The 19,468-nt window shown below is 42.0% G+C and overlaps 1 protein-coding gene across 1 annotated transcript in view; it reads right to left on the bottom strand.

Annotated features, from left to right (window-relative positions):
- Positions 1–2,586: 2,586 nt before the first annotated feature.
- Positions 2,587–19,468, bottom strand: part of MEIOB (meiosis specific with OB-fold) — a 39,950-nt gene continuing 23,068 nt past the window's right edge. Inside the window, exons 6-13 of the mRNA XM_030212821.1 lie at positions 19,112–19,212; positions 18,178–18,230; positions 17,988–18,083; positions 14,300–14,401; positions 11,289–11,442; positions 7,757–7,947; positions 3,893–3,975; positions 2,587–2,866 (exon numbers count right to left, since the gene is read on the bottom strand). Coding sequence (XP_030068681.1) covers positions 2,732–2,866; positions 3,893–3,975; positions 7,757–7,947; positions 11,289–11,442; positions 14,300–14,401; positions 17,988–18,083; positions 18,178–18,230; positions 19,112–19,212 — 915 coding nt within the window. The 3' untranslated portion in view covers positions 2,587–2,731. The remainder of the gene's footprint in view (positions 2,867–3,892; positions 3,976–7,756; positions 7,948–11,288; positions 11,443–14,299; positions 14,402–17,987; positions 18,084–18,177; positions 18,231–19,111; positions 19,213–19,468) is intronic.

Here is a 19,468-nt window from a genome sequence, read left to right as displayed (position 1 = left end):
GAAGGTGCCGCCTATCCAGCTGAAGGCTCACTCCACGAGAGCTCAGGCGGCCTCGATGGCAGAGGCCGGATCCGTCTCCTTGGAAGAGATATGCAAGGCGGCAACTTGGGCTTCGGCTCATACATTCTCCAAGCATTACCGTTTGACTGTGGCTGCACGGGCGGAGGCCCGGTTTGGAGCTTCAGTGTTGAGGTCAGGGATTTCAATGTCCCGCCCTGGGTGAGTACTGCTTCGGTACATCCCACCAGTCTATGGATTGATCAGCTTGATGATATGGAAGGTAAAATTATGTATAATCATACCTGATAATTTTCTTTCCATTAATCATAGCTGATCAATCCATAGCCCCTCCCAGATATCTGTTTTTATTCTGGTTGCATTTCAGGTTCAAGTTTAGTCTTCAGTTATTTCAGAAAGACTTCGTGTTCAAGTTCTTTCACTTGGATTCTTCAAGAGTTGAGACGAGTTTGTGTTACAGTGAGCTGCTGCATTCCTCTCCCCTCCGTTTTACGGGGCTGGATTGAGACATAAATTCTGCCGGCACTCCCTCCCGCTTCGTGCGGCTGTAGGGCAGCTTTGTACCCCTCCCGCTTCGGCGGTGTTAGGGTCAGTCAGCTCCTCCCGCGGTTGCGGTTGCAGGATAAGCCAGATCCCCCCGCATCGGCGGGTGTGGTGTCCCTCCCCCGCTCCGCGGGGATGAGCTGGACGGATTCCCCTCCCCCACTTGTGTGGGGATGAGCTGGGTTAATTCCCCTCCCCCGTTTCGGCGGTGGTGAGCTGGGCAGAGTGTCCCTTCGTGGGTGTAATTCTCTAAGTGCTGAGTCCTGCGGATGGAGCTTTGATATCGACATACTGAGGAGTTTCCGGCAGCACATGACCACATATAGGGAGGCAAAAGTTTGCTCTCTATCTCCACCTGCTGGTAGATGGACACAACCCACCAGTCTATGGATTGATCAGCTATGATTAATGGAAAGAAAATTATCAGGTATGATTATACATAATTTTACCTTTTTACAGGTGCAGACAGAACATATCCCTTCTAAAATTGCCTCTTAAATCTGTTAAAACACTGCTTCTCAACCCTCTCCAGTCCGGTTTTCAGGAATATCAAGATGACTATGAGGCATATTTTCAAAGCACTTTGGGAGGCTAAGTTCCATAGGTTTCTATGGAACTTTGGGAGGCTAAGTGCTTTGAAAATATGCCTCTATGCATGCGAGAGATTTACATACAACAGGTATCCAATATTTGCATATTCATATTAAAACCAGACTGGCCAGGTGTGCCTCCAAGGAGAGGGTTGAGAAGCACTGGGTTAAAAGAATTAGTTTTCTGTAATACAGAAACTGCACTAAATCCATCTGCAGAAAGTATACGAGCCACAGGGTGTCGCTGTTGTCCTACATCAGTACAACCGGTGACTACTCGAGCAGGATAGTTTATGTGAGATCAGACAGGAGTGGGGCTTCAGTTTTTTGTAGGATGTCACTTTATTTCCTTTATTTATTTATTGCATTTGTATCCCATATTTTCCCACCTCTTTGCAGGCTCAATGTGGCTTACAATACATCATGAATGGTGAAAATTAGACATTTTGTGTTATAGAAGGATCTTGGGCAATATGATAAGGATAAAACATGATAATGGTATAACAAGCAGAATATTATAAGACAGTTCTGATTATATGTGAAGGAGTTGTGTATATTCACATTGGTTGATCTTTGTGGTATGCTTTGTTAAAGAGATGGGTCTTCAGTAGTTTATGAAAGTTCCATAGCTACTTCTTTACAATTGCCCTCTGAAGTTAATATATAATTATACAAAACGGAGGTTGAATTTTCTCTCCCATGCCCCCAAAAGTAGCACTTGCTACCAAGTCATAAGTGGAGCCATAATTAGACCTCTTAAGACACATGTTTGGACAGTCACAGTGATTGGATATTTATATATTGGAAATAGTGATTAGAAAGATATTTTAAGAGTTAGCATTGGGCCCCTTCTTTTTGCCAAAGGTTGGAACCACTTTGACAAAATGGAACGACCAAAAGGTTCATATTGATACTTATTATACTTTGAACAAAATAATATTTTAATATGCATTAAATCAATACTTTTCCATAAATATATGGATGTTCTGCAAAAGGTATTCGCTTATGGTTCAGTTTTTCTTGGAAGACTGTACTTGAATATTCAAGTATCATTTTATAAGGATAACCTTCTTTTACACTGAAAGTGATATCCGGAAATACAACACAAAAACAGTTCAAGCTCGGTGTTATTTGTAAACACAGCGTAGATTTAATTCTTCTAAAACCATTTTTATTGCAAAATATTTCTGGTTCATTTAAACTTGTTATGCAGCTGTTCCACATCTACCAAGTGAAAAGTCTGAAGGAGCTGCATAATTATCCTTAGCTGAATGTTTCACGATTTACTGTGAACTGAACCCAAACATTTGCTCATCTCCATTAAATATAAGTGTTATAATAAGATATAAATAACATCAGATAACAGGAAACCATAATAGTTTATGTATACATCAAATAACTTTTCAAATTCCTATTTTCACAAACGTGGGGCTAAATGTTAACTAAAAGGGGCGCTACACACATTAATGCATGTTATTTATGGCGGGTAGCATTTCATACAATGGGACTTATTCACTAACAATGAGCAGTAACACACTTTAGTAAATCTATCTCTCAATTAGAACTGGTACTACTAAGATTTAAGAGTTGAAAATGAGAGAGTATTCAAAATTTTCCTTGTCTGGAAATGCTCTGATCGCTTCTACTGGATCTGCAATTTTGCATGACAGCAAAGTCACTCTTAATCCATTTCTTCCACTGGGAGACAAGAACATCTGCAAAAGGATGAAAGATTGTGAAAACGATTTGCCTGGAGTAGCTGTCTATGAAATCCTTGGTTTCAATCAGCAGGGCTAACTGCTTAATTTTCTTCACAGGTCCTCCAGCTGCATATCCTAAAATTATTTCACGCAACCAATTGAGCCCTCTAACAAAAAGGAGTGGAAATCCTGCAGGCACAGTAGCATTAAATAAAGTGGTGTGAAAGTTACTGGGGTCAGATGCCAGCACTTAGCAGCTCAGGGCTTATTATCACCATATTTGCATGCTTGCTAAATTTTATTGTGCACACATACCTTCACAGTAAATCATTAGCATGCATGCTTAGTGATAGCAGTCTTGTGATTCTATGACTAGTGCGGGGCCAGTAGGCAGACTATTCACCTAGGGTTGCAGCAGTGGCAGGCCAGGAGAGCAGCATCTCATCTTTCCTCTTTTTCCCTCCTGGTACTGCCATAGTTTTTTTTCCTTACATTTGTACCCCGCACGTTCCCACTCATAGCAGATTCAATGGGGCTTACATATTATATACAGGTACTTATTTGTACCTGGGGCAATGGAGGGTTAAGTGACTTGCCCAGAGTCACAAGGAGCTGCCTGTGCCTGAAGTGGGAATCGAACCCAGTTCCCCAGGACCAAAGTCCACCACTCTAACCACTAGGCCACTCCTCCTTCAGCTGAAAGACACAAGAGGATTCAGTACCTTTGCAGGGCCTTGAAGCACAAGCCTGTGCTCAAGCATTGTCGGGCCTGTCCTACAGTGTGGGGGAGTGGAACACAGCAATGCTTGTGTGGGGGTCTGTGATTCATGGCGCTGAATCCTCTTGCGTCTTTGACTCTGGAACATGGAGGGTGGCAGCAGCAACAAGAAGGGAGGTCTGGTAGCAGGAAAGGAAAAAAGGGGAGATGAGAAATGCTGGAGTGGTGGTGTGCATAGCTGAATGTTTGCCTGTCAGATACCCTTGATCTTGTGCATTAAGTGTATATTCTGATTTAGTATTATTTTCACTGAACATACTAACTTTCAAATAGATTTTGCAACGTTCCAGTAGGAGAGTCCATTTTAATGCTGTCTTCTGTTCTTCTGTTAACGTTAGGAATTTATCTACCTAGAAAAATGTCCATTCAACACAGATATAAACCAAATGTATTAGAAATGGAAAATTGGTTAACATTCATTAAACTGGGTTTTTTTTTTCAGAAGTACTGTATAGCTTCCCCTCCCCCCCCCATTTACAACAAGAATGAGAAAACTGATTAGTAAATCAATTTACTGAAATAACTGGTCAGATTGGATGGTCCATCAGTCTTTTCTTGCCATCATCTACTAGGTTTGTTACCATGTAAAAACAGAAACACCAGGTTGTTGTTTTTTTTATTTTTTTAACTAAACTAAGCCTAAGGGATTTGAACAAACTCTAATTCTGAGAAAAGACTGCAGTGAAAATAGCCAGAAGGGAAGCAACCCAATTTGAAATACCACAGCCTGAAGAAACATTAATTTGCCAACATCACAGAGCTTAGTGCTGTAGATAGACAGGGCTTAAACAGTAGAAACGGCAAATAAGAGAGTATATTTGCTTTTAGAAATGTATGTGCAGTAGTTCAGGTGGCATCTGGGGAAGACAGAAAGGACTCGGCACCACCATATTTTGCCCTCTTTCTCCAGTAACTCCCCATACTCAACTGGCGTATACAAAAAGTAAGTATCACAACAGCAGACTAGAGGCACCTCAACCCCAAGAACCCCCTCCTGGAGCAGGGGGAGAAAGGGAAATGGGCTGGGGGACATCCATGCATTTCCATATAAAGCTGCTCTCGTTTTCCCACTCTTCTCCATCAGGAAGAAAAGTAAGCTCAACAAAACTAGCCTCAAATTAGTTTAGGAGCTGACAAAGTGATTTAAGGCAAGGCGCTGCACAGTGTGCCATCACCATATACTGGAGAGAGAGAAAATATACTCTGGTTGATATTCAGCCCGCAACAGTTAGAATTAGCATCGGATATTTAGTCCCGGGCTATGTCTAGAAACTGGCAATGAATATCCGGGGCTAATTCAAAACAAGCTGGCTGCCGGAGCTTTTGCATGGCCCGGGTGAATACTGGCAAAGACCCACGTAAGTGCTTTCGGGGTCCTACAGGCAGGAGCTCCCTATCCAAAATGGCTGCCGAGAAAGTTTTGCAGCTAAAGTTAGGATAGTCTTTTCTTTCTTGTCCTAACTTGTCGGTTAGCTGTCTGACCCGTTAAGTCCCAGCTTCTCCCATACTCTGTCCATGGACTGGTCCAGAACTAACTGGACAGAGCAGGGGAAGTCTGTGGTGATATTCAGTGGCACTTCCTCCTCCGGAGTGGAGGAGTAGCCTAGTGGTTAGTGCAGCGGACTCTGATTCTGGGGAACTGGGTTCACTTCCCACTGCAGCACCTTATGACTCTGGGCAAGTCACTTAACCCTCCATTGCCCCTGGTACAAAATAAGCACCTGAATATATGTAAACCGCTTTGAATGTAGTTGCAAAAACCTCAGAAAGGCGGTATATCAAGTCCCATTTCCCTTTCCCTTATGACATCACAATATCAGAAGTGAGCCAAGTATTGGGCAATCAATCCATTGTGACATCACTGATGAGGTTGGCTCTTATTGGTGGAATGAGTGGAGGAGTAGCCTAGTGGTTAGTACAGTGGACTTTGATCCTGGGGAACTGAGTTCAATTCCCACTGCAGCTCCTTGTGACTCTGGGCAAGTCACTTAACCCTCCATTGCCCCAGGTACAAAATAAGTACCTGAATATACGTAAACCACTTTGAATGTAGTTGCAAAAACCTCAGCAAGGCGGTATATCAAGTACCATTTCCCTTGTATGCAAATCTATCTTGTGCATATTCAGTGGAGCTCATTTTCAAAGCAGACAGACATCTCAAAAGGGCCCAAAACACATCCATCTGCTAATAAGTTTGTCCAAATAGCAAGGGAACCTGTTTTGGGCAGGACTAGGGTGGGACTAAAATTATGAAACAGAAAGTCATGTCCAAGTCTAAAAAGTATGTTTTCATCTAGACCTGTTTCAATCACGTCCAAGTTAAAAATGATTCACTGAATGACCAGATTGGAAAGGTTAAGGCTTGATCCTTCATTAATCCACCAGTGGATGCTGTCCCCCTCCCACCCCTCTAAGAACTGAACGGGGATACCAGGCACATAGGGTAGTGGTCAGTGCAGTGATCTATGAACAAAGGGATCCAGGTCCAAATCCCACTCTATCTAGTACATTTGTGCTGGAACTTGTGAGCACTCCAAAACTACCAAATTGAATACTGTACCTAAATATAGGAGACACTGCAGGGTGGAAGGAAATCGTAATGATGTCAAGTTAGGTATAGTAGGTTTTATTCTGTTCCTGGTGGGTTCACAATACAAATTAAAGGCATTATGGTGGGAATTGTACCTGGTTGCCATTGTTTAAAATCCATTGCACCGACCACTAGGCTGTCCCCTGATCTGCAGGATGTTTGTGTGGCCATTTCTCTCAAAAGATGTGGGACAGACATTCTTGTGCTTCGTTTTTTGGTGTTTATAAGTTGGATGTGTCAGTTTGGGAAATGGCTCTTCTTTTTAGATGTCTTCTGTGCATAAACTTCCATCCTTGAACTATTTTCGAAAAGGGAAACCCGGATATTTTTCCTGTTTGAAAATGGCTCACACTTGGATGGGTTTTTATGGATGTAATGAGTTAAACATTCCAATTCAGACTTGGATGTTTTTTTTTCTTACATTTGTGCCCCGCGCTTTCCCACTCATAGCAAGTTCAATGCGGTTTATATATTATATACAGGTACTTATTTGTACCTGGGGCAATGGAGGGTTAAGTAACTTGCCCAGAGTCACAAGGAGCTGCAGTGGGAATTGAACCCAGTTCCCCAGAACCAAAGTCCACCACCCTAACCACTAGGCCACTCCTTCACTGTTGCTACTATTTGAGATTCTACATGGAATGTTGCTATTCAAGTAGCAACATTCCATGTAGAAGTCGGCCCTTGCAGATCACCAATGTGGCCGCGCAGTCTTCTGCTTCTGTGAGTCTGACGTCCTGCACATACGTGCAGGACGTCAGACTCACAGAAACAGAAGCCTGCGCAGCCTTCTACATGGAATGTTGCTAGTGGAATAGAATAGAACATTCCATGTAGAATCTCCAATAGTAGCAACATTCCATGTAGAATCTCCAATAGTATCTATTTTATTTTTGTTACATTTGTACCCTGCGCTTTCCCACTCATGGCAGGCTCAATGCGGCTTACATGGGGCAATGGAGGATTAAGTGACTTGCCCAGTCACAAGGAGCTGCCTGTGCCTGCAGTGGGAATCGAACCCAGTTCCTCAGTTCCCCAGGACCAAAGTCCACCACCCTAACCACTAGGCCACTCCGTTTTCAAAAATGCCCCTCACGATGGGTATTCTGAAAATCTGACTAGCTAGGTGTGTCCCGAGGAATGAGTTGAGAACCCCTGTTCTAGAACTTTCTTTTCTCTTGAAAATGATTTTGTACATTATTGTTACCAGTGAGATAATACAGCTACATAAACGTGGTCTCATACCATTAGATCACCTTCACTAGTAAGATAGTTCAGGGGTAATTATCAAAGGGTTTCTCTATGAGTAAACATATGCTTAACCACAAAGTTTGACCCTTTAAAAATTGCATTCCCTATGGGATAAAGATGGTGTTTGGGGGAGGGAGGGGGGCTGGCTGACAAAATCAAACAGTGAGATTTCAATTTGAAGGTTTACTCTACCTGTGAAGTAGTTTGGATAAGAGAACCTCATGCAGCAGCTTAGCCAGACAATTTTGAAAGGGAAACTCTTTGGGGTCTGCCATTTTACTGTTACTTACCTTGCAGCTTAGTACTTCCTCAGCTACATTACCAGACAGGTTGCATGATTGAAGGGTACCAGTGTGATCGGTGAGATCCACTTGCAAGTTAAAACTGGTGATAACAGACTTAGCATCCGAGGACATATCATTGCAGAAGCTGTAGGTACATGTGTTTGATTCATTAATTAAATGTCGGCATCGTGAACTGTAAGACACAAAGAATCAGAATATTAGAAGATCTCTATTCTGTAGTTAGGTACAATATTTTAGATTTAAAAAAAATTTACTGTCCAGCAATTTCCTGTTCAATCAAAACCAGTCTCTGAACCCAGTTCATCCGAGATTTTTTTGAAATACGTTAAACCCTATTCCTACTTTCTGTCCATTTCCACAGAGCCTGGTTAGTGCATCCTGGGTCTGGTTACTGAGTGTCAAGATTGTGTGATGACCGACTTGGCCATCTTCCCTTCCTTGTGTGCTTTGAATGTTCCTCCGTAACACCCTATCCCAACTGACCCAAGGGGCAGATGCTGGCCTCAGGAATGGAACCTAGGACTACCTCATAGTAGCATGCCTCACCAGGCACTTAGCCTGAACCTTGGCAAGGAACTTGGCTTCAAAATTAAGCACAACATCCGTGCAAAGCTGACAGAAGGGCTCAGTGGGCTGCCTAATCCACCTTTTCGGGGTCTGCTCCACGGTGCTTCTCCTTGTCTTTTCAAACTCTGCACAGGTTCTACTTCATTATGATTAAACACTGGTATACTTAATCTTTATCCCTCCCTGCTAAATTTGGGGCACAGACCATAGAAATCTATCTAGCACCAGTCTTACTTCCTAGCTGCTGGAGTTACCATTACACCCCACTCCAGCCTTGATCCTGGTCTGTTGATGCAGTTAAAGCACACTCCAGCTATGAGATCATTTAATTTTTGTTTAATTGGATTTCATCCTTTTCTATATAGTGATCCTCTGTGTGATTCTTCTGGTACAGCCAGCAGACAATAATGAAGACTTCCTGATCATAGGAAGGCAGAACAGTGCACAACCCCAGATTTATACTGGGAGAACCTACTAAGGAAGAGTAGCCAGACTGATATATGGTAAAACACGATTCGACAGCGCTAAACCCGCTAAGCACTGGCTCCCAATCAAAGTACGGATCATCTCCAAAATCTGCACCTTAGTCCACAAAATCATCTACGGCATAGTCCCAGGATACATGACAGACCTCACTGATCTACCAACTAGAAACAGACTCGGATCAGCACGATCATACCTAAACCTACATTACCAGGGCTAAAATACAAAACAATTCACGCATCTAACTTCTTCTACATAAGCGCACAACTATGGAATGGACTCCCGCATGCAGTGAAAACAATACATGACCACCTAAACTTCTGGAAATCATTGAAAACCCACCTCTTCAAAAAAGCTTATCCCACTGATCCAACATAAATCCCCACACCCAGGAACACAAGATAATCTATGATCATACTGGACAATTTATTATCCTCGACCCCATGACGCCTGAAACACTTCTTACCTGTGACCATTACACAACCTTGGAGTGGCCTAGTAGTTAGAGTGGTGGACTCTGGTCCTGGGGAACTGAGGAACTGAGTTTGATTCCCACTTCAGGCACAGGCAGCTCCTTGTGACTCTGGGCAAGTCATGAAACCCTCCATTGTCCCAGGTACAAATAAGTACCTGTATACAATATGTAAGCCGCATTGAGCCTGCCATGAGTGGGAAAGTGCGGGGTACAAATGTAACAAAAAAAAAAACCTGCAATGGCAATCGCCACTACAATACTTTGTAAGCCACTTTGAGCCTGCAAATACGTGAGAAAATGTGGGGTATAAATGTAACAAAATAAATAAAATTAGGGTACCAACCAAATTTCTTGTCCCCAGGTAAAAAAACTGCACAAGCAAACAGAAATTGAGTTCAGTGAAAAATGGAGAGCAAATGCAAAAATGCCAAGGACACCCAGAGTAAGAACGTTTTGACACCCTCCATCCAGCTGTTGATGCTGAGCTTAATGGACTGAGAAAAGTAATGCTGCTAGGCTGGTGGCATATAGAAAATGAAAACTCATTTGGACAGGGTTTCTGGCTGGAACCACAAGGTGTCTTGTGCTCTGTCAAAAAAAAAAAAAAAAAGAATAGTCAATCAAACAAAATAAAACCCAAGGTCTCCTGTATAGAGCTGGAGAAAGTTTAACTTACCTCACTTTGAAGCTGAAGCGTATAGCTGTAACTCAGCCCACTAAAACGTAATGCTAGAAAAAGAGAAACTTCTGAAGCAAGAATATATTCAGAAAACAGGACAATTGTGGAAACAGCCTAACTGTATAAAGAGGATGTTAAAGCAACCTAAGAAAGCCAGTGGTCAAGAAGCAAACCAACAGAAATCACCTTGAAGAACAAGTGTGGAAAACAGAAGGCCTCTTGGCTGCCAGAGAAGGCACCATTTGTGTCTCATAAGGAAGGCAACATGAACCAAGTGGCGTAAATATCCCAAGATTACTTGGGTATCAATGGAGCACACTAGAAAATTTGCCACTGCAGTAATAATGCTCTTTCCACAAAAAAACTGATGATTTACATTGTTAAATGTTTACGTGTTTAAATGTGTATATAATAAAAAATTGTAATAAAAAAACAAATTGAACTTTAAAAAAAGAAAATAGCAATAGAGACGGGGGAGGGGAGGAAGGGACTCGGCACTGCCATGTGTCACCCCAGCTCCAAGCAAACCTCTGTAAAATCTTCAAAGGAACATATCCTCCCAGGACGAACCCTCTCCCAGGAGATGTCTAAGAACAGTCCAGGAGCTGCACAGTCCATCCACCATCTGCTGGAGACTGTAATACTGAGGGTTCCACAGCTGCACAGTTCCTTTTAGCAGCAAATCACACATAGAAACATAGAAAACTGTAGGCAGATAAAGACTATATGGCCTAACCAATTTGCTCACCCGTGCCATCTACTCTCCCTATCACTTCCTTAGAGATCCTATGTACTTGTCCCAAGCTCTCTTGAATTCAGATACAGTTTTCATCTCCACCACTTCCACCGGGAAGCTGTTCCATGAATTCACCACCCTTTCCGTGAAGAACTATTTCCATAGGTTACTTCTGAGTCTATCCCCTTTCGCTTTCATCCTATACCCCCTCGTTCCAGAGCTTTCTTTCAACTGAGAGACTTGTCTCCTGTGCATGTATGCCGCATAGGTATTTAAATGTCTCTATCATATCTCCCCTCTCCTGTCTTTCTTCCAAAGTATACATATTGGAGATCTTTAAGATTGTCCCCATAAGCTTTCTGATTAAGCCACCATCTGGACCGACACAGAACTACTTTCTTTCTCTGTCTCCACCTGCTGGTTTATGGACATAACATACAAGACTGATCTGCGGGATGTTAAGGAAATTATCATTTCTACCAAAGCCTGTTTCTGGCTCTATAAAGTCATCTTGTTTTGCACTGTGAAATGTAATTGAATGGTATTTTACAGCTTGCTGGTCTGTTAGCTTACCATCTATTTCGGACTATTTTACCAATGTCAGCATCCACGTTCAGTGTAGAAAGATAAGCATACACAATTCCATAGACAGTACTGGTCTTGTCCTCAAGCTGTGAGGCTTTCACTTTTAACTGCTGCACCGTGTACACATCAACAATGGATTGCACTGATGGGAATAAGAAAACGAACATCAATTAATTGTTCAAAATTAATGTAAACTGCACAAAAGCGTTTCTGAGTCAGAACAACTTGGCTCAGACACCAACAGACAGAAAATCACTAGTGGAACAGGATCTCAGATACAAATATTAAAACATATTCTCTTCCCCTTCACACCCTTTGAAGACCTAAGTGAGCATTTTGATTGCTGCAGGTTCAAGTATCCTTGTTATCGCTAGTCAGAATACAACGGGTCAGCTATAACACCACGCTTCACTCTTGTGCATGCTAGTGAAGTGGAACATTTCCTGGTCTGAAGCAAGATTGAAATTATTTCATTCGAGTAACCCCAGTGTCTTAAGTGCAACTGTTCAAGAGTCAAACCATAAGAAAAAAAAGGGATCTGTTTTGCTGATTTTCACTGTATCAGAGGTCCCCTCTCTACAGGAAAACAGAAAGATTGGTCTACTTGGAGATGAAGAGATCTGCATACCAAGGTCTTTTGAGCCTACTCATCTGGGGTGGGAAGCGATCTTTTGAAGAACGCAACCCACCATCACCCATGGAGGAAAATACATAAAGCAGATCCTCCTGAGGCCAGGACTGACCCACGGTGTCTAGACCCGCATAACCTTATTCTCTCTGATGACTGAAGAATTGAGGAAATTGAAAATGCCCATCGCTGTTCAACTGTTATTTCTATTCTGCCCAATTTGAAAAATTGTATTTCTTGCATTGTAACGTACTACAGTATTACTGTACATCACTTTGAGCCTGCAATCAGTGGGAAAAGGTGGGATACAAATGTGATAAATAAATAAAATGGCAAATCTGAGAAAGTGCTGATGAGGAGGCCAATTAGGAATGTGTAGACAGGCCTCTTTGAGATCTAGGGAAGTTAAGAACTCCCCCCTCTGAACTGTAGCTATAACTGAACACAGATGTTCCACTTTGAAGTGAAGCACCTTCAATGATTTGTTGACCTCCTTGAGATTCAGGATAGGATGAAAAGTCCCTTCCTTCTTTGGAACAACAAAATAAATGCCATTCCTGCAGTGTCCTTGTTACCTCTCTGGAACAGGAAGTATTGCTTCTTACACAAATTGGCTTCTAAGAATCATCTGTACTGTTATTCTTTTGGCTGGGGAACAACAAGGAGCCAGCAGAAAAGATTATGCTAGGACAGGAAAACTCCATTTTGTAATTTTGATTTATTACGTCCAAGACCCACTGGTCTGACGTTTTTCAGATCCACTCCTCAAAAAACCTGGAAAGGCAACCACTATTTGAAGGAGTGAGGAAAAGAACTGCAGTTCCTTCCTGCAATTATCTGGAGGTGGCCTGTGGTCTAGTTCCTTTCAGTCAAGTCAAAAGGAGGACTGATGGGACAACAAACAGGAATGACGAAAGGAACATCCATATGCTGCACAAGCCAGCATGTTTGAAAATATAAGGAAAGTTAAATAAAAATGCTACCAACATTAAAGAATGACAAGGATGCAGCAGTTCATAAGTTTGCTTGCTTTGTTTTGAGTGTACTAGATGACAGGGAAGAGGAAACATAGACTAACCTAAGAGGCTTCAACTTTTTGACGTCATCCAGTCTCCAGTTTTCTTCAATCTCCTTGAGTGCAATAGTGTACCAAAGCAACAAATTCACAAATCAATGAAAAGCATAAAAAATGCATAGAGAGAGAGAGAGAGAAAAAAAAAGATAAATAAAAGCAAAAGCAGTACAGGGGAATAAATGGCTGCATTGCAGGTGTAGAGAGAGACAGCAATTCAGAGGAAAAGAAGGGCAGAGCAGGGAAGAGGCGAGAGGAGAGGGAAGTGCCAGGAAGCTAACTGTCAGAGTAGGCAGAATTGCCAAAAGCTAGTTGGAAAGCCAAGTTTTAACTGCTCTTTTGAACTTTGGGAAAGATGATTCCATCTAAATATGAATGGAGGAGTGGCCTAGTGGTTAGGGTGGTGGACTTTGGTCCTGAGGAACTGAGTTCAATTCCCACTTCAGGCACAGGCAGCTCCTTGTGACTCTGGGCAAGTCACTTAACCCTCCTTTGCCCCACATAAGCCGCATTGAGCCTGCCATGCGTGGGGTACAAATGTAATAAAAATAAACCTGAGTGCCCTGGTCTAGATTGCTTCATGTCATGGTATCATGACCTAAAACCTTGAGGCCTCATCTCTTCCAAATCTTTAATTTCTCCAGACCTTCCCCAAATAACAGCTTATTGCACAGTAGCCTGATATGAGAAGTCTTGAGGCCAAACTGGTTGACTCATTTCTGAGCCAAAGATGATATTTGGCAGAGACAACTACAGACACACTCCTTGCTAAAGTTCTAACCAAATCATAAAAAACATCCAACATGTTAGCTGATTCTGCCTCTAGAAGGAGAGGACCACCACTCTTTTCTCATATATCTACTGATGGAGATCTCTTACCATGTTGGTCACTCTCCTCTGTACTATCTCCAGTCTATTTATGTCCTTAGTGAGATATGGCTCCACAACTGAACACAGTACTCCACGTAAGGTCTCACCAATGCCCTAGATGATACTGTGTTCAGTTTTGGAGGCCTCAAGGTAGGTAACTGACAACATTCAGCATTTTCTTCTTAATGGGAATCAGGGCATAAAATGACATTCACTCATTTAAGGCTCAAAAAGCTGTGGCTGAAAAACTGGGGTTAATCAGTGCTTCTCCCATCTTAAATTCATGTAAAAAAAACTTGCATGGTTTAACAAAATAAATGAAACCCACATTTACCTGAGGTCAAAGAGTTTTCCAAGAACTTGTGGCTAGCAATCAAGAAAACACAACTTATATCCTAATCTCATCATAATAACAAATCTGTCACTTACAATTAACTGAATCTCTTGCTTGTTCATCACTTTCTTCATCCAAAACTCCTGTTTCTGCATATTCCCTTACATAACATGATAGTATATTTGCTTCTTGTATGTCTACATAAAGAAACAAACAAAAAACAAGGTTGATTTACATAATCTGATAAGGAAAGTACAGAAGTCGGCACCTGACCTGTTCGTTAGCTGTCTTATGTCCAACCTTTCTTTTATGCTGTCTCAAGGCTTATTCCTTAAAGACAAAGGCAAAATAATTCTTATGCCCATTCCTAAGAACCCTAAGTCTAGCATGGGTGAAGTATCCAATTAGACTGGTGGCCTAAATACCACTGTTAGTAAAGATGATGGAAGGTCTGGTGTCCACTCAATTCACAGAATACCTTGTGACTCATAATATCTTACATAGCTCTCAATTGGGGTTTAGACCTGCATATATTACAGAGACAGTTCTTACCACCTGCACAGTTACTCACCTACAACTGCTGGGAGACTGAGAAATACTGAAGGGGTCAGGTTTGCACAGGACTTTATTCATAAGTACACAAGTAATGCCACACTGGGAAAAGACCAAGGGTCCATCGAGCCCAGCATCCTGTCCACAACAGCGGCCAATCCAGGCCAAGGGCACCTGGCAAGCTTCCCAAATGTACAAACATTCTATACATGTTATTCCTGGAATTGTGGATTTTTCCCAAGACCATGTAGTAGTGGTTTATGGACCTCCTTTAGGAAACTGTCTAACCCCTTTTTAAACTCTGCCAAGCTAACCGCCTTCACCACGTTCTCCGGCAACGAATTCCAGAGTTTAATTATGTGTTGGGTGAAGAAAAGTTTTCTCCGGTTTTAAATTTACTACACTGTAGTTTCATCGCATGCCCCCTAGTCCTAGTATTTTTGGAAAGCGTGAACAGACGCTTCACATATCATATTCAGTAATATCAGTCAGTAATTCTCAGTCTCCCTCTGCTGGCAGGAGTGCATACACCCACTCATCGGGAATGGCCTGGAGCAGATGATATGGAAAAGAACAATTCTGAGATACAGTGGGGGAAATAAGTATTTGATCCCTTGCTGATTTTGTAAGTTTGCCCACTGACAAAGACATGAGCAGCCCATAATTGAAGGGTAGGTTATTGGTAACAGTGAGAGATAGCACATCACAAATTAAATCCGGAAAATCACATTGTGGAAAGTATATGAATTTATTTGCATTCTGCAGAGGGAAATAAGTATTTGATCCCTCTGGCAAACAAGACCTAATACTTGGTGGCAAAACCCTTGTTGGCAAGCACAGCGGTCAGACGTCTTCTGTAGTTGATGATGAGGTTTGCACACATGTCAGGAGGAATTTTGGTCCACTCCTCTTTGCAGATCATCTCTAAATCATTAAGAGTTCTGGGCTGTCGCTTGGCAACTCGCAGCTTCAGCTCCCTCCATAAGTTTTCAATGGGATTAAGGTCTGGTGACTGGCTAGGCCACTCCATGACCCTAATGTGCTTCTTCCTGAGCCACTCCTTTGTTGCCTTGGCTGTATGTTTTGGGTCATTGTCGTGCTGGAAGACCCAGCCACGACCCATTTTTAAGGCCCTGGCGGAGGGAAGGAGGTTGTCACTCAGAATTGTACGGTACATGGCCCCATCCATTCTCCCATTGATGCGGTGAAGTAGTCCTGTGCCCTTAGCAGAGAAACACCCCCAAAACATAACATTTCCACCTCCATGCTTGACAGTGGGGACGGTGTTCTTTGGGTCATAGGCAGCATTTCTCTTCCTCCAAACACGGCGAGTTGAGTTCATGCCAAAGAGCTCAATTTTTGTCTCATCTGACCACAGCACCTTCTCCCAATCACTCTCGGCATCATCCAGGTGTTCACTGGCAAACTTCAGACGGGCCGTCACATGTGCCTTCCGGAGCAGGGGGACCTTGCGGGCACTGCAGGATTGCAATCCGTTATGTCGTAATGTGTTACCAATGGTTTTCGTGGTGACAGTGGTCCCAGCTGCCTTGAGATCATTGACAAGTTCCCCCCTTGTAGTTGTAGGCTGATTTCTAACCTTCCTCATGATCAAGGATACCCCACGAGGTGAGATTTTGCGTGGAGCCCCAGATCTTTGTCGATTGACAGTCATTTTGTACTTCTTCCATTTTCTTACTATGGCACCAACAGTTGTCTCCTTCTCGCCCAGCGTCTTACTGATGGTTTTGTAGCCCATTCCAGCCTTGTGCAGGTGTATGATCTTGTCCCTGACATCCTTAGACAGCTCCTTGCTCTTGGCCATTTTGTAGAGGTTAGAGTCTGACTGATTCACTGAGTCTGTGGACAGGTGTCTTTCATACAGGTGACCATTGCCGACAGCTGTCTGTCATGCAGGTAACGAGTTGATTTGGAGCATCTACCTGGTCTGTAGGGGCCAGATCTCTTACTGGTTGGTGGGGGATCAAATACTTATTTCCCTCTGCAGAATGCAAATAAATTCATATACTTTCCACAATGTGATTTTCCGGATTTAATTTGTGATGTGCTATCTCTCACTGTTACCAATAACCTACCCTTCAATTATGGGCTGCTCATGTCTTTGTCAGTGGGCAAACTTACAAAATCAGCAAGGGATCAAATACTTATTTCCCCCACTGTATTTGGGCTTGAGGATAAGTAAGAAGTCAGTGAAAAATTCACAGATCATGCACATAAAAAGCACAGTTAGAATATCTGATGCCTAGAAAACACAAAAGCGCTTGTTCCCAAATCTTGTCATCTGAGCTCCTGTGACATCAACAGGCTGAAATAATTACCATGGTAACACACTGATCTGCCTATTTTAGGAAGTGATGACACAAACATATCACCATCACTTCAAGGTCTTCCAGTGGCTCTCTTCTCTCTGCTATCCCATGTGGCTCCCTTCTGTCTCCTTTATCAATATCTATATTTTATGAACAGCATTTAGCAAACAAGGTGTAACTGGGCATTTCATGATTCTAGAAATATAGGACAAAGAACACAACAGAACCACTCAAATGTAATACAGGCCCTGTTACATACAGCAGTCATGCATTACTCTCTATGTTCCTATAGGTTAAGAAGCAAGAAAGCACATATGGTACTATGCATAGAGCCAAGAACTGAGATGGAAGAAAAGATGTTGTACAATTTCAACTATAAGCTGAAAAATGCAAAGAGATAAGGGAGAATTTGCCTTGGTAAAAGGGCATTTTGTAAACTGCCCTCTCTCCATGGGTAAAAGTACTCCTGTTGCATTTACCTGAACTGACTGCAGGTGTTCCTGGGGCAGAACAATGCAACAGTACATGTAATTTTGAAGGGAAAAATCAGGTGGCAGTCCCTGCTGTACTTTGTCCTCAGGCAATTTTCAAAGGGAAGGGACATACATTCTCCACATACTTTACACTAATTCTGAAAGCGAAAATATCTACTGACTGTCCATTTGAAAACTGTCCCCATCTCCAGGCAGTTGCTAAGAAAAGCAGCAATACTGTTCAGCTAAGATATTAAAGATAATCTGCCAGGATAAGTAAAAAATATGAATACAATTTGATGTTTGCTGATTCATCTTGTTTCTGCAAAAAACAAAACAAAAACACCCCCCAACCCAAAACCCCGTTATAATATTGTACATGCATTCCAAGCTGAACTTGTGGATTAGATGCTATAAGAAAATCCCACCTGGATTGGCTGTGATTATGGTTTTTGATATTACAGTGCCCACCATGGAGTTTCGGAAGTTGTCGTAATTTATTCTTAGATCTGATGCAAATATTACTATATGTAAAAATGCAAGAAGAATTCATTACATTGTAGCACTGTACATGCAATTAAGAGAAAAGCATGAAATCCCCATGCTAACATAAGATACCTGTTTCTCGGGGCACCCAACTCTCAGCCAGCTGAATGGATTCATTATCCCAACTAAATTAAAGAAACAAAATGAGAATGTGTTTTCACGGCCAGTAATAACTCTAGACTTGAACATGCCAGCGGCCATCATGTTTCTGAAATGCTGCAGGTTCCTTTCCTGCCTGACCTCTCTGCTTTGCCACATTGCTTAGTGGGTAGCTGAGAAATCTGTGTCCTATATTTTTATTACATCTTCTTGATAAACAGCAAATGGCCACACAGGTGGCTTCAATGTGGTGCACAATAAAAACAAGAAGTGGGTAGGGGGAGAAGATGAGGAAGGCAATCAGTAAAAGGCCTCTAGAAATTTGTTACTGGTCCAGAGGTTGAAGGGCCCTACACCAGAAAACCAATACAGATGTTTCATTACCTTTTATCCCCCCATTGTGAAATTTACAAAAACTACAGTAAGCTGTCCTGCGTTTCTACACTAAACACAGAGCATGTGTACGTTAACAAAATGTGCAAGAACTCAGGTTCTGCCTAATGGAACCAAGTAATGCAGTCAGAGACCAAGAAAATATGGCAGAAAGATATAGAAAAATTCCCCATTATACTGGGTGTCACAAGCTTTACATTAGAAGGAAGTTTCAAGCACACCTAGATAAGTCGCCTCTACATGTTACATCTTATGAATTCCAGAAGGAAGCTCTGTTTGGCACAATGCAAGTACTGTGGTGAATGTTTGCTGTAAATTTTAGACACTGAGATCGTTCTCCTCATACCTTGGCTTAGGACTGAGGTCATTAATATCATGGTATGCAGAAAATGAACCCATGTGGAGACACTGCCCCCGACAGAACCCTTCTAATTTCTATATTTCATGTAACTCTTACACATCTTCCATTAAATTCATAGCCAGTATTTTAAAATGGGCTTGAAAAATAATTCACCATATCATTGCGAATGAAGACACTGTCTCATCGAACAGCTTCACTTCACACCTCTGACCTTTTCTTCTGTCTAAAGTGGTGAAACACTTTGGCTCTCCGACCTTTAAAAAACAATTTTAAAAAAATCTATTACTCTTGCTGGAAAATGTATCAAAACATCAAGAACATTTGACACAAAAATATAAAAATAAAGGAGATGCTGACCTAAAACAGGAAAAAAAAAAGCCAAGTTAAATACACTGAGTTTATACCCTTATTACACTGTTAAAAGAAAAATACATCTTCCGTTTACTGTGCAATACTTCAAAATTTACGCATGAGAACGAACTTCTTTCTCTCTCTCTTTCACATCATATA

Source organism: Microcaecilia unicolor, chromosome 8 (genome assembly GCF_901765095.1).
Source record: "Microcaecilia unicolor chromosome 8, aMicUni1.1, whole genome shotgun sequence".
Taxonomy (NCBI): domain Eukaryota; kingdom Metazoa; phylum Chordata; class Amphibia; order Gymnophiona; family Siphonopidae; genus Microcaecilia; species Microcaecilia unicolor.
This window is presented reverse-complemented; position numbering and strand designations above follow the sequence as displayed.